The 14444-nt window shown below is 34.8% G+C and overlaps 2 protein-coding genes across 2 annotated transcripts; one reads left to right on the top strand and one right to left on the bottom strand.

Annotated features, from left to right (window-relative positions):
- Positions 1–102: 102 nt before the first annotated feature.
- Positions 103–9972, top strand: LOC131941649 (mitochondrial 2-oxoglutarate/malate carrier protein). The gene is made up of 10 exons (XM_059301028.1): positions 103–237; positions 5521–5582; positions 5811–5901; positions 6195–6278; positions 6673–6792; positions 6923–7013; positions 7169–7259; positions 7392–7491; positions 7650–7701; positions 8038–9972. The coding sequence occupies exons 1-10, from the start codon at positions 161–163 to the stop codon at positions 8212–8214; spliced, it is 945 nt and encodes a 314-aa protein (XP_059157011.1). The 5' UTR covers positions 103–160; the 3' UTR covers positions 8215–9972.
- A 918-nt stretch (positions 9973–10890) lies between these two features.
- LOC131941641 (uncharacterized) lies at positions 10891–13951 on the bottom strand. The gene is made up of 4 exons (XM_059301021.1): positions 13835–13951; positions 13229–13370; positions 11804–11959; positions 10891–11116 (listed from the first exon to the last, which is right to left on the bottom strand). Exons 1-4 carry the CDS (start codon positions 13922–13924, stop codon positions 10926–10928), a joined length of 579 nt encoding a protein of 192 aa, XP_059157004.1. The 5' UTR covers positions 13925–13951; the 3' UTR covers positions 10891–10925.
- Between the last annotated feature and the right edge of the window lie 493 nt (positions 13952–14444).

Raw genomic sequence — 14444 nt, forward strand, 5'->3', positions numbered from 1 at the left:
GACATATAGATCTAGATCTAGATTGAGTTTATATGCCCCGACCAATATAGATTTTAGATCTAGATCTAGAGACTACCATTTTTTGAAGTAACCATAAAATTTTATCATACCTAGACATTTCCGGTTCTTCTTTTTAAAGTTCAAGGTCTTCTCTAACAAAATGGCAGCCCCCAGTAAAAGTTCGGAACCACAACAAATGGGAAAGGGGATTAAATTCCTCTTTGGTGGCTCGGCAGGGCAAGTGATTGCTAATTTTATTGTAGAACGTAGTGAATTTATGCATATAAGTATTTTAAAATTGTTTTAAAACATTTAATTTGTTTAGAATTACATTTTTGCTTACTTTTTTAAAAAACTTTTTATGTCCTTGACTGCACAACTTATGATGTGAGATTGGAGAGTTGTGTAATGAGTAATGATGAGTAACAGTAATGTGTCAGTGTAGACGTAGAGTGTAGAGTCAGTAGAGTACTAGATCTAGTGAGCAAAGTCTGGCTAGATTTAAATTATAATTATCTACACTACTGATTTACTCAAATCTTCTGTAGTCTCTTAGACTAGACTCTTAGTCTGGTTGGTAAAAATTTAGAGAAAACCCATGATATTTCATTGTATCCACCGCCAACCAATCAAACGCGCGCTTTCAACGCGTTTTGGTTGGCGGATGACGTCACGCGACCCGTAAACACGGCGTTTTTGGAGCTAAAAAGGGCCGAAAAAGCCATTTTTTCTATGTGTAGTTCGGATTTTTTTACGTTTTCTAAAATTACTTTTGAATATTCACATCACACAAAGTAATCCCAAAGAAAGCACAAAATAAAATCCGTTAGAAAAGCATCACCATGAAATTTGAAAACCACAGTATGTCAACCAGCCATCTTTGGCTCGATCTAAAGGTCATTCTTTAGCCTACACATGTGCCTTGCCAATAAATTTAGTTTCTGATGGTACACAACATTTAGATCAATATATTAATTAACAAACTAACCAAATTCCAACATTCTGTCACTCTAATCCTAAAATGAAACAGAATTTGAAGCACAGTGATCTAACGAATAAATCCCACTCTAAGTAAGTGTCGCAGCTTTGATCCAAGATACAACCGTAGTGTGTAGTCGTGTTGTGAGTAAACTTGCACGAGATAAAACACCGACCTAGACCTTCCTGGTGTGTATGGCCCCAAAGTTAAATGCTGGGAGTAGGGGAGGGGAATTTAACACCAGAATAGATTTTTTTTTTTCAATAGTTAGGTCACCAGTAGTTCACGCATCTTAACGGGGGTTGAAAGTGTAACTTTAAATTGAACTATAAGGCAAAAGGTGGAGGGTGGTGTCATTTAAACGACGGAGCTATATTTCTAGTTGAAGAATACGGGGAAGCCGGCATTTCATTATTGTCATTGCTATCGAGTACAACCCTTTATTCTAGTTTAATGCACGACCAGGCTACTCAATACGAAATCTAAAAAAGGTCGTTGTGCTACCATGCAAAAATAGCCTAATATTTCTACTGAATGGGGTAGGTATTTGACTTTGTTTATTTAAATGCAGGTCCCATTAGCCTAAACATATTTGGATGCACATTTTTGTTATATCGTAAGGATTAATTTTATAATACATTGCATATATTCTGGCAGTCCTTCAAGTATTAGTAGTTATTGGACTATCCATAACTTGTATTTCAAAGATTTATAATGAGCGGGATGCACTCGATGTTTTAAGTGCTACATTCGGTAGCTGTTACTTTGTGCATGACAGCATCCCAATAGTTCACTGTTAATAATGTAAACTGAGCTTGACGAGACTCCCATCAGACTCCCATCGCCAAGCAATCGTATGATGATAGACCCAGCAAGCATCACTCGTTAAATTCGACAACATGGCTATACCAGTCCTTGATTATTTTCATTACTGCCTTCAAACGCCTAGTTCTTGGTTTTAAAAAAAAAGTCTCCCCCCCCCCCCCCCTCTCTTCACGCTTGCGCCGACGTCATCATAGACCAATACCACGGTGCATTTTTTTCAACGAGTATAACACACCCCCCTCTCCCCCTCACAGCAAGCGCCAACAACGGTCACCCAAGGCCAATAACACGAACCACGGAGGATTTTTTTTTCCAATGAGTATGTACCCTACCCACCCGCCGCCTTTCAGCATACCGCTAGTCTTTACAAACGGCAGGGTTCGTGCGGCCTCCTGAAATTCCAGGAGGTCCTGGAAAACTCCTGGAATCTTAAAAAACGTAAAAATCTCCTGGAATTCTCCTGGAATTTGAAAAAATATAAAAACCTCCTGGAATTCTCCTGAAATTTTAAAAATTCATGAAGTTTTATTAACCCGCGGCGCAAAACCCGACCGAAATTATTTTATTTTGTTCCGCCAATAATTGAATAGTAGTTTTTAAATGGGACGAAAATAAAAATAAACGCATCGGCCGTCGTCCGACTGAATCGCACTGCCGTGATCTACACATCGTGTGGCACAGCCGAGTGTGTGGTCACGTGACGCTAGGCGATTGACCCGATTGGATGATACTATAAACAATTTCTAAAGATAGATAGGCCTACATGTGTTACCGTGTTTGACTTGTCGGTTTTTGGATTTTTAAAGTTGACAGGCATGTTTCGTAACTTTGTCTTAAATTATTGAAACAGCAAAAACAAGTTGTAGTAGTATTTACGGCTCAGGACTAATCGTCAAAATTAATCTTCTTTAGAAAACCCGGATAGCTGCTACCCGATCAAACAATGCTGATTTGCGTAACGTTCATTATTTTATTTTATACATTAATTTTTCGTAAAAATGGCTATAGAAAATAAATTAAATTTTTCCAGTGGCTCTTTTTTTTCGGTTGACTAAAAATTGTTAATACGCTTAATACTAGCTTGCGAAATCGACTAAAATGGGCTGGGGTGGGTGGGGGAAGACACTGACCATCCTACACGGTATGTAACACCCAACGTAACATCCATAGCTCAACCCGCCCCCACTACTCCGTGCCGTGACGCGACAAGCCGACAATCGTCGCCTTTGATGTTGTGTAACACTCGTACGGTGGTTTCATACCCCACCTCCCTTCCCCTTCACTTTGTGGAGTTGATGTTACTAATCCTTGGGCATAGATCAAGACATCTTGCCAGACTTTTGTCTCTGAAATTACATAATATTCGTCTGACACGTTCATCAGGTTGGCCGACTAGCCTAGCATCATTGCTTTTGGCATCCAAAAATCAATAAAATATCACGAAATGATATTAATTGGTGAAGTCTGCTTGCATTTATACCTCTTTTATAGTGAAAAACTCTTTAAAATTTGGTCCATACCCTCCCAGTATTTTTCCTCTTTCAGGGTCTATCCCGGTTGTCTGAAAAATCTGCTATTTTTTTTAATGACAAAAATCATAAGTTTTTTGTTTATGGTCAGATTTTGAAAATTCAAACTGGTCTGTAGTCAGATTGATAGCCTCTATCCTAATATCATGTAATATGTAACTAATATATATATTGTTTTACTTTTACTGAAATTAAATTTTTGCATTGGCTTAGCTAATTAAATGTATTATTAAGTACACTTTTTTTAAAAATGTACAAATTGGGTTTCTTTTTTGTTTTTAAAATCTCCTTGAATTTTTTTTTAAACTCCTGGAAAAGTCCTGGAAAACTCCTGGAATTTTATTTGAACTTTTGAGCATGAACCCTGAAACGGGGTTAAAAGTTTAACTTTGAGCTCAAGAAGGGGAGAGGGTGGTATTGAAACAATGATGTTCTTTAATATGTTTAATAATACAAATACAAAGTAAAAAATTATACTTACCTACTTCTATAACATCATACATAATTTTATAATTAGCAAATTAATTAATTAATTAAGTCTAATGATAATGAAGGGATATTTATTTTGGTTAAGGCACGACACACAACACTATGCGTGCGTGGTATGTGGCCTGACCGACCGAAAGGAGATTGTTTATATTATTGTTTTGAGTTTATATTTAACTCAATGCAACGAGCCCGCCGGTTGGTTGAGGCCACGCCGGGGGGACGATCTGTCCGGGATTCAAAGGGTCGATTCTAAATATCATCCGTCTGGTTCTTATCTATGCCCAAGTCCTATTTATTTTGTAATTAATAGTTAATAATAATTCTCTTCTGGGAGACGCTAGAAAACAAGCTGTAAACGCGCTCCCTACCATCCCCACCCCTACATGGTCTTAGTGAGCTGTGGTTCACGCTATGTTTACCTTCGTGGAGTCGGGTTTAGTGACGGCTATTTATTAGATAATTTAGTTTGAAACGATTTTAAACGTGGGGGGGGGGGGGTTATGGTCCTTAACAAACTACTTATAGTGTTTTAAAGAAATATTTTCAGTGTCAGCGTTGGTACTGTCGAATTCACAAATTATGAATTACTGAAAAGTAGAAAAAACAACAACTAAATAGCGGCGTATGTTATGCCGCGGGCCGGCTCGTAGTTAATAATAGGCTATCTAATATCTACTTATCAATGCCTAGTTAAAGTTATTTAATATTTATTTAGATCTAGTATCTAGGAAGGCCTATTAATACTTTTTTTGTTATGTTAACTGTGCCATTTAAAAAAAAATTAGTCTGTACAATTGTTAAAACTTAAGCAAAAAAAAATAAAAAAATTAATTTATTTAGGCTAGGCCTACCTAATTAATTATATAATTAGTGAACTGAAAAATTCGACTAGAGTGACTAGAGGTCTATCTTAGTAATTTTTACTGCTCAATAAATTTTTTTTAGTTGTAGGGCCTATTTAAAGGCTGTTTGATTTGTCTCCTATAATTTTTTGTGTTGATGTTCACCATATTTTGGAAGTTTTGTTAAAATAAATTGCATTGATCTCTTCTATTGCTATATATCACTATATTCTAGTACTTACTAGAATCTATTAAGCTTAAAATAAGGATTTTATACTGGGATATCAGTAGGCCTATATGCCATGTGTGAATTTAAACATGACCCAAAAACTCCCATAAAATTGTAATAACTCTGACACAAAATTTTGTTTTTGGATATTTTTAACTTTTTAATTAGGCCGTAATAGTAAACTTTAGTTTACAAGGTCATTTCCACCTACTAATTAAAAAGTAGAATGGCTTTGCAATCTAATTAAGCAGTCTCTTTTATGGTCATCTAAGTTCATGCATACAAGTCTACTCGTTTCAAACATATTTCTTAACCAAATAGGTCTTGTGCATACTGAAATATTTTTCCTCGAACATTGACTATCCCCGTTTACAAGTAGTCACTACATGCAGGTCCCTTTTGCAGCCATTGTTATATTCTTTTCACCCTCCCCTCCCTACTACTGGATGTTGATGCATTTTAATTACAAATAATTAAAGGTAACAATCAATTTATACTGACTGATTAGTACTGCAGACATCATCAGTGTAAAGGTTAATTTGGGCTTGAAACAATAGTAATTTAATTTCATGACTATTTAACAACCACCTGATTTTAATGTTTTTTTATGTCAACTTATAATTATAGGATGGCAGCCACTGTATTTGTTCAACCTTTGGATTTAGTAAAGAATCGAATGCAGCTTAGTGGTAAATACAAGCAATCATCCATATTAGTATTAGATAATGATAAATATACAGTATATTTTTGTGTGTTCTCATTTGATGATAGAATAACCAACATTTCTAATGCAGTATCCACATGTGGATTATCACTTAGACATAGTACAGATTTAAACTGATATGTCTATTAATTATAGTTTATAATCTGTAATGACTTAATTTATGTATATATTATTTAATAATTGGTCAATATAGGAGTTGGTGGAGCAAAGAAACAATATAAAACTAGTTTTCATGCTCTGGCTTCCATCCTTAAGAATGAGGGAGTGTCAGGAATATACACAGGGTATGATATTGTTATCTGTACCTATTTATAGTGTCTCTATTTTATAGTTACCTTGTACATTTGTTAAGTCCATTTTTGAAACAAATTTTTTAGTTTTTAATGATGTAATTATACATTTTTTAAATAATAAAGAAGAAATAGTTAAAATTGATTTTTATATGCCTGAAGATAATTTATAGCTACAGTTCAATTGGTAATAATATCAATAGATGGTCATAGCTTCTAAAGTAATTTGTTGATGTACAATAAGTACATGAATTTTATGGCTCTGTTTTCTGTTGTTTTAAACATAGCTTGAGTGCTGGTCTGTTGCGTCAAGCCACATACACGACCACAAGACTGGGAATCTACACCTCACTCTTTGACATGTTTACAAAGTAAGTTTCCTAGAATAGATATACAAGTATCATCTCATAGAGTAGGTATACTAGTAACTCTTCAGTATGATCAGTTATTCTTCAAGAGAGTACATAAAGTATCATCTCGCAGATTAGGTATGCCTGTATCATCTCAAGTTTCTTCAGCAAGATTTTCCGCGAACTAAATTTTTTTGAGAATATACTTGAGTAGCATTGTATTATCTGTAGCTAAGTTTGCTAAAGAGTAGATATTTATACAAGTATCATCTCTGTGAACTGAATATTCTTATATCCTGCTAAATTATTTTTAAAATGTTTTTAACAACGTAGAATGCCTTTAAACATTGTGTTCTTAACTTTATGTATGTAACAATTTTAGTAATTGACGTCTGATTGGGTTTTTTCTTTTTAGAGATGGGAAACCGCCAAATTTCGTTTCCAAAGCTTTAATAGGTGTTACTGCTGGTGGTATTGGAGCCTTTGTTGGAACACCCGCTGAAGTCGCACTTATTAGAATGACTGCTGATGGAAGGTAAGATTTTAAATTTTGAAAATGTGTTTGTTTCAGTACAACTTGTATTTGCCCTTTTAGTAAGAAAAAATCTTTAATGATGCCAGATACATTTTTAAATTCTAAAATGCTGATAATTTCATTTCTCCAGGTTGCCACCAGAAGAGAGAAGAGGTTACAAAAACGTTTTTAATGCTTTAGCTAGAATTGTCAGAGAGGAAGGAGTTTTAACATTATGGAGGGTAACATTCAATATTACATCGGCATAATATTTACAAGCTCCTCCAATGAAAATTCAGACTAAACTATACCATTTTTAGCCATTGCTTCTTAGGTAGGATAATTTTTGATTCTATATTATCATACACAATTTTAAAAAATCAAACTGAATTTCTAGGGCTGCATACCTACAGTTGGCAGAGCTATGGTTGTCAATGCTGCACAGCTTGCATCTTATTCACAAGCCAAACAGATCTTAGTCTCAACTGGTGAAATCTTTTCTACATTTTAGAACATAAATTTATATTATTTTAAAAATTATTTTATACATAATTGTGTGTTACTGTTTGTGCATATTTTAGTTCCCATAGAATTTTAAAATGCACTGTGGAATGTTACAGGTTATTTCCATGATGGTTTGTTTCTACATTTCGTGGCCAGTATGATCAGTGGACTCATCACCACTGCTGCTTCAATGCCAGTTGACATTGCTAAGACTAGGTTAGTTTCACTTTGGTTCCTAAAGTTAGATTTTTATTAAAGCAAAACATGGCTATTACTTGTTATTTTTTCTTTAGTTCATATGACTATATTTCAGTGTTTACTTTAAATATTTTTAATTCGTTTTTCTGATGGATAAAATTTCTTTTTTAATATAGAATTCAAAGCATGAAAACAATTAATGGCAAGCCAGAATATTCAGGGGCATTGGTAAGTTTTTTTAATTCTTTGTTGTTTAAACTATTATTAATAATTATAGATAATTAGAGTAGATTATTTTTAATAAGATTTTTTTTTCTTTGTGTACATAATAATAAAGCTGTTTCGACAGTGTGTTTTTGATTGATGGATATCATCTTGTATTATAATCCTATATTAGGCACCATTTGCCTCAATCGTTAATTATTTTAACCCCTGCTTATTAAAAGCAAATTTAGTGATCGGGTTAGGGTTTTAGTAATCAATATTGTTTAAAATCACATTTCTAATTGCTTAACAGTTGCACTGAAACATTCAAAAACTCATACTTTTGCTTTAAAATCTCAGGATGTGTTATCTAAAACCATACGTCAAGAGGGTTTCTTCAGCTTATGGAAAGGATTCACTCCATATTATGCACGTCTGGGTCCCCACACAGTTCTGACTTTTATTTTCTTGGAGCAGATGAATAAGATGTACAGACACTATGTGTTGCACGATGACTCAGCCAGCGGTGGATTGTAGTGCTCAGCAGTATTAAATTATTATTGTACAAGTGTACATCTGTAGTATGATAAAACACTTAGTCTTTGGCAGTTTTAGACATTATATTTGTCTCCTGATAAAATCTAAAGATATTATTCATGTTATTGGTTTATAATTTTCCGTGAAGTAAAATGCCAGTCTAATTCATTAAGTCTAGTATTAGTATTAAAAATTGTGTTCTTTTATTGAAATTGAGGCACAAAAATTTGCAAGAATTGTTTTCTTGATTAGATTATACCTTTTTGATAATTTTCATTTGTAATGGCTAATGGAGATTGGAAACATGCTTTTTCAAAGATAAATTGCTTCATAGACAGTCAGTTGGCCTTTAAATAAATTATTCATTAACAGCATCAACAAGACTGATCTCACGGCTGTAAAAAGCTTAATGCTGCTTATGTGGGCTACTGTAATGCTTCTATTTGTAGTCAGAGCTTGTCAGTACTTATTATTAAATCCTTTTTACTGTAGTTTTTTTTTTTTTTTTGGTGGAATTCTATTTGGTCGATATTTTTACACTAAAAGTATTTAATGTTGGTGTAGGATGTTCCCATGTTTATTCAGCTTTCTTTCCATCTTTATATCAATCAGTCAATCAATTCGGAATTAATTTAATCTATCAACCTTTTATTCAGTTTAAAAATATTTTGATTGCCTTCTGAAGATTTAAATTTTTTTTGGATACATTTATAGATTGTATAAATCTTTAAAATCTGATAACATTATGATAACATCCATATTTCAGCAAAATGTCTATGTTTCAATTAAGTTTACTTTTGCACCTTTTTGTTTAGATGTTTTATCTAGGAATTGGAATTAATCAATTTTAGTAAATATATTTCTTATTGAATATTTGGTAAGTGAGATGTTATGTGTGTTGTCTATGTAGCATAATCATTCACTGGCTGTAATTTAGACCAACATATTTTGTGTTTTTATAGAATAACATTTTAAAAATTAACTGCACATGCTGGACATAGAAGCCTTTTTCTCCCATTATGATTTGTCATGAATTTTTTCAAAAATGTGTTACTTTGATTTATGAATTCTTATAAATTTAGTTTTTGTGTTCTTTTTAAATCTGTGATAGTGTTATAAATCTGGCAACATGTTCATCAGGAAAATTATTTTATTTAAGTTTTTCTGTTCATCTGCATAATGTTATTTCTTAGTTTCAAATTTTAAAAAATCCCACCATAATGCTGGTCAGTTCTGATTTTCAATTATCAGGCTGTTCAAAAGTTATTTTTTAATAATATGCATAATACTCTTGTCAATCTTTTAAAAAAAATAAACTTTTGTGTTCTGATTGAAATACTTATTCATGGGAGGTAACCTGCATCATACAGTTGATTAAAAATTAGCTTTGATCTGATTGTTGAATTAATTACACTGGAATCTTATTTATACATAATTTACTTTACTTGTTCCATTTATATCTTTTATAAAAAAATATGTAGGGATAGTATATATATTTTGAAAAATTGTTCAAATAAACTGTTTGTAGCATATTTATCCTACGTGTGTAAATCATAATTTTTTTTTTCAAGTTGAATGAATTGATGTCCAAGTCACTGTATAAATGTTAAATGAGTGAATAAATCTGGGAAATTTTTGTGTTAAGTACAGTCGAATGTAACACATTTTATATAACACCTGAGACAAACTTGGATGAAAACATTTGTTGTGCTTGTATCAGAAAAGTGAGATTTGGAAATAAATTATCAACTAACAGGACATGGTGTTTTTTAAAATTTATTTGAACAAAACTTATTTTATTTTTTGTTTATGCGTGTAGCATGGAGTTATTTTTGTATCATGCTGTTTGCATTAGCCACTGATTTCTTTACAATAACATTCCCCCTCTTCTCCCCCCCCCCCCCCCCCAAAAAAAAACAAGCTAAAATCATCATGATGGGGTAAAACATGCTAGTCCATCAAATAATTAATTTTATTTACAGAAAGTTGAGTAAATGGGTGGTTAAAAATGTGAATAAAAAATTAAAAGTTAAATACATTATATTTAAGTCACTTTGATTTACAATGTACACTAGGAAATGATATGATAAAGATACAATATAATTTAAGAATTTAATAGCTTAAGTGTTATTTTACTGAGGTAAGGAAAACATGAACTCTACTTCATCTGCCCAATGAAACTCTAGGTCTTAAGAGGAACTTGTTATAATATTTGTTATAATTTGGATAATGTACCCTCCTAAAAGAGCAGTGGTAAAACTTATCTGATTCTCGGTATTGGAAGAGGTGGTGTGGTCAGCAGCTTTGACTTTCATTGTTTCAAGTCAGGAACTTGCCAGGGATGCATGAAACTCATAAGGTCCTAAGGGCCCAGAGAAATAAACTTGCTGGGGAGTGACCTTGTGCCAATTAACCCCCCCCCCCCCCCCCCCCCACTATCCAAATTGTTACATAATATTATATTGTAAGAAGAAAATCAAAATGCAGAAAAAAGTGAATGAAAAAATGGAATCAACAATTACATCACAATTTAGCCTACATATGGGGTATATCTATATATATATATCTATATCTATCAATATAATTATATATATACATATATATATATACATACATATATATATATATATATATATATATATATATATATATATATATATATGAATATATCCATATCATACTTCTGTAGATAACATGTGTCTGTTACATAATTAAACCAAGAGCAGCCTGGTCAAGCTTTTGATGCTGGCCACCACCAGACCAGCTGCCAACACTGTGAAGATCCCCCCAGCCACGTACAGGGCAAAAGAATAGTTGAGGTCGTACTTGTAGTAGCCATCAGAGGGCATCTTCTGCTTGCATTCCACCCCAAACAGTATGCTGGCTATCACTGTTATCACGACTGAAATAAAATTCAATCCAGTCCACGTTTACATTTTTATAACAGTTATTTTACCATAACTGACTTAGGTAACTAATATTTTGATTATCAAAAACAAAATTCGAATTAAATTAACCTCAGAAATTAAATTAATTTAAAAAAAAAGTTAATTCAAAAACTTGTGTAGCCAGTTTTTCGTAGTTATCTGTTGGGATCAGAGGCGTAGCGACCCTTCCCGGAACCCGGGGACAAACTTTCAATTTGGCGCCCCCCTCGGGAGCAACCTTTCAATTTTCAAATTGCACCCCCCCCCCCCTCAAACTTTCAATTTGCATCACCCCCACATATATTTTTTATATTATAATGCACAAATGCAGCTAAAATGAGATAATAATTTGTTTTTCCAACCCATTTTGGCGCCCCCTAAGGTCGGCGCCCGGGGACATATTTACCCCCCCCCCCCTTTCGCTAAGCCTCTGATTGGGATTATGGGCTTAGTCTGAGACGTTTTGTTTGTGCGAATGTGGGTGAGAAATTCCACCCCTATTTGGTAATCTGTGACATTGAGTTAAGTGGGGGGGGGGGGGGAAGAGAAATGACAACCAAATTAGGGATGTTAAAAATTACGAATTACTTATTTTTCCCTAGACATGTATACTAGGATACATGTCGCAAGTGTAAGCGCGATTCAGTCTGCTTAATACTGACCTGCGGTGAGAGCGAATCCGACGCAAACTACGACCAGTTTTTTGTTGATGTTTTCGTTTTTGATCACGTGACGAGTATGGAAACAGCAGGTGATGAAGGCGACCAAAAGCATCGCCGATGTGCTGACAGACAACACCCGGACTGCTTGAAGGGAATCTGGCAAGGGAAACAACAGATAATTTTCGTCTTTATATCTAGTCATGTTCAGAGTTGTCTGTCTTTAAGTTTAAGGGTTTATCACACGTGAAGGTTAAAAGGCAAGTTTCACCAAAACGATGGTACACTTTGGAGGGGGAAGGGGGGTAACTTTTAAGACAGTTTGCCAAAGGGTTGTGTGTTAAAGACTTTGGGGGGGGGGGGTGTTAAAAATGTTATTAGAGTAAGTACTGTAGATCTACAGTCCAGGGGCAGACACAGTCATTTTATCTTTCCAAATATATAGGGTATCCTTTATATAGTTACTATGGCAACGGACTTGGAACGAATTAATTTTATAAATAGAATACTGGTAGGTGTATATACGGGGGTGTATTATGTATTGGCCAAATAAAATGAGAAATCTCTACAAGGGGAACAAATTCCAGACATCCATTTTCGTGCTCTACAGAGTTGCCTGTCTTGAAAGATTTCACTTCACCTGTATTTAGGTTAAAAAGGGGACATTTTTGGGTCAATAGAATAGGGGGTTACCAAATATAACGTCACACTTTTTAACTGTCAACCTGCCCCTTTCCGTCGTTATAGAAAGCCAAATCCCCCACCCCAAAAATGACATCACACCTCAACCTACCCCCCCCCCCTACCAAGTTGCTGTTTTAGTTCTTTATAACATCGATTTCTCTCTTTGAGTAAATTAATATATTTACTTTAAAATTTAATGCGAAACGGCGACTAAAATAAATTTTCTCACACCACTTTTTGGAATACATAAAGGTGTTGTCAAACATTCTGAAACCCCCTCACTCACTAACAGTGGCGTAGCGAGGTCGGGTGTCACCCGGTGCGGCACTTAATGGTGTCACCCCCCCCCCCCCCCCAGAGGCGTAGCGACCCTTCCCGGGGACAAACTGTCAATTTTTTTTATTTGCACCCCCCTCCCTCAAACTTTCGATTTGCACCCCCCCCATCAAGTTTTTCTCTATATATTTTGCTATTTTTTGCCTTGGTGTCACCCCCCTAAATGGTGTCACCCAGTGCGGTCCGCACCCCCCGCCCCCCTCGCTACGCCTCTGCTCACTAATATCCGAACCCTCCCCACTCTTCTATAGGAGTGTGACGTATATGGACGACCCCAAAAAGACTTAGGATTAAATAATAAGTAACATAGTCGAAGCTCTGAATACTGGAAGAGGATGTAACAGTCTTAAGTAACAGTTCCAGCCTGCTGACAATAAAAATAAAATGGCTACAGTCTAGCAGACTCACCGGGTGTCTCCTTGGGGCTGATGCTGGTACAGTCTCGCACGGAGCTGGTGCTGGATTGGGTGGTGAAGGAGCCGCAGTAGATGAACAACCCCACGATGACTCCCGGGGTGGACAGCCATCCTGGTGTTGCTATAGCAACGATCTTCGCGGAAGTAAATAAAAAAAATAAGATTGCTTAAATTGGCGTACACTTCCATACTTAATAGTTATAGGGTATGAGGTAACACTTCTTGATGCTAAACCATGAGTTCTTAAAAGAAGGATCGACCACCCAAATATGTAGGCATTAAACTGCTTTGAAATTATAATTATTCGGGGGGGGGGGAGGAGGGCCGGCGGACATTGATAAATTAGGGCCTATATTTTTTTTCCAATTTAGTCTGGGTAGGTGGGGAGGGGAGGACTCTCTTAAATCTATATCTAAATAATAATATCGTTTTAATAAGTACTAAATATTCTCGAATTCTGCGCAAAGTAGAGAGTTTTTTTAAAGTTGATCCTTCACCAATTATGATAATAATAGACACACAAATCAAATAATACGCAAGATAAAAAAATATCAGCAAACTAGAAAAGTAAAAAAAATAAAAAATAAATCAGCAATACCTGACACACACAAGCGACGGCAAAGATAACGACAGAGACAGCGACGACTTTGGTACGCTGGGCTATGACGTAAGGAGTGAATGTTGCCATTTTCTTCTGAAGCCTCAGTAACACACGATTAAGCTATTCTGTTCATCCCCGGTTTCTATTATAAAACACACGCAACGATTTTGCACCTGCTATATGTCTATGTATGATGATTATGTTATGTACCCTTATCAATAGCTAACTTATAACGTACAATTATTATTATTACTATTATTTATGTTATGTAACATTAAACCATGTCCGTGATTTGTCAAACCTAAGGAGCAAACTTGTGAACAATTTTGATCAATTCACAAATCAATAAAACAAAACCACTGACTGTATAGTTTATCCAAACACGATAACTATTGTTTTAAAATCCAACTAAATATTTGAATGCGGTTTTAACGCCAAAACAATAAATACAAATCCAGCATGAAAAAAAAAAGAAATAACGCCCAAATCGTCAACAAAAATCTCGGTGTTCATACATCAGACTAAAGTAAAACAGGTGTGTACGTAATGATTGGTTCGTTAAAATAAGGTGTGGCGGTGGTAATTAACCTTTTGACATTGGACGCCA

Source organism: Physella acuta, unplaced genomic scaffold (assembly GCF_028476545.2).
Source record: "Physella acuta isolate Inbredline_101_S28 unplaced genomic scaffold, ASM2847654v3 ptg000368l, whole genome shotgun sequence".
Lineage (NCBI taxonomy): Eukaryota > Metazoa > Mollusca > Gastropoda > Physidae > Physella > Physella acuta.

Bases quoted from the DNA above. Each gene is read 5' to 3' on its own strand.
- LOC131941641 (XM_059301021.1), bottom strand. From the start codon at position 13,924: ATGGCAACATTCACTCCTTACGTCATAGCCCAGCGTACCAAAGTCGTC. The intron at 13,371-13,834 runs GTATTGCTGATT...ACTTCCGCGAAG, and splicing joins CCGTCGCTTGTGTGTGTCAG to ATCGTTGCTATAGCAACACC. The intron at 11,117-11,803 runs GTCAGTATTAAG...ATTTTATTTCAG, and splicing joins CGGATTCGCTCTCACCGCAG to TCGTGATAACAGTGATAGCC.
- LOC131941649 (XM_059301028.1), top strand. From the start codon at position 161: ATGGCAGCCCCCAGTAAAAGTTCGGAACCACAACAAATGGGAAAGGGG. The intron at 5,902-6,194 runs GTATGATATTGT...TTTTAAACATAG, and splicing joins GTGTCAGGAATATACACAGG to CTTGAGTGCTGGTCTGTTGC. The intron at 6,279-6,672 runs GTAAGTTTCCTA...TTTTCTTTTTAG, and splicing joins CTCTTTGACATGTTTACAAA to AGATGGGAAACCGCCAAATT.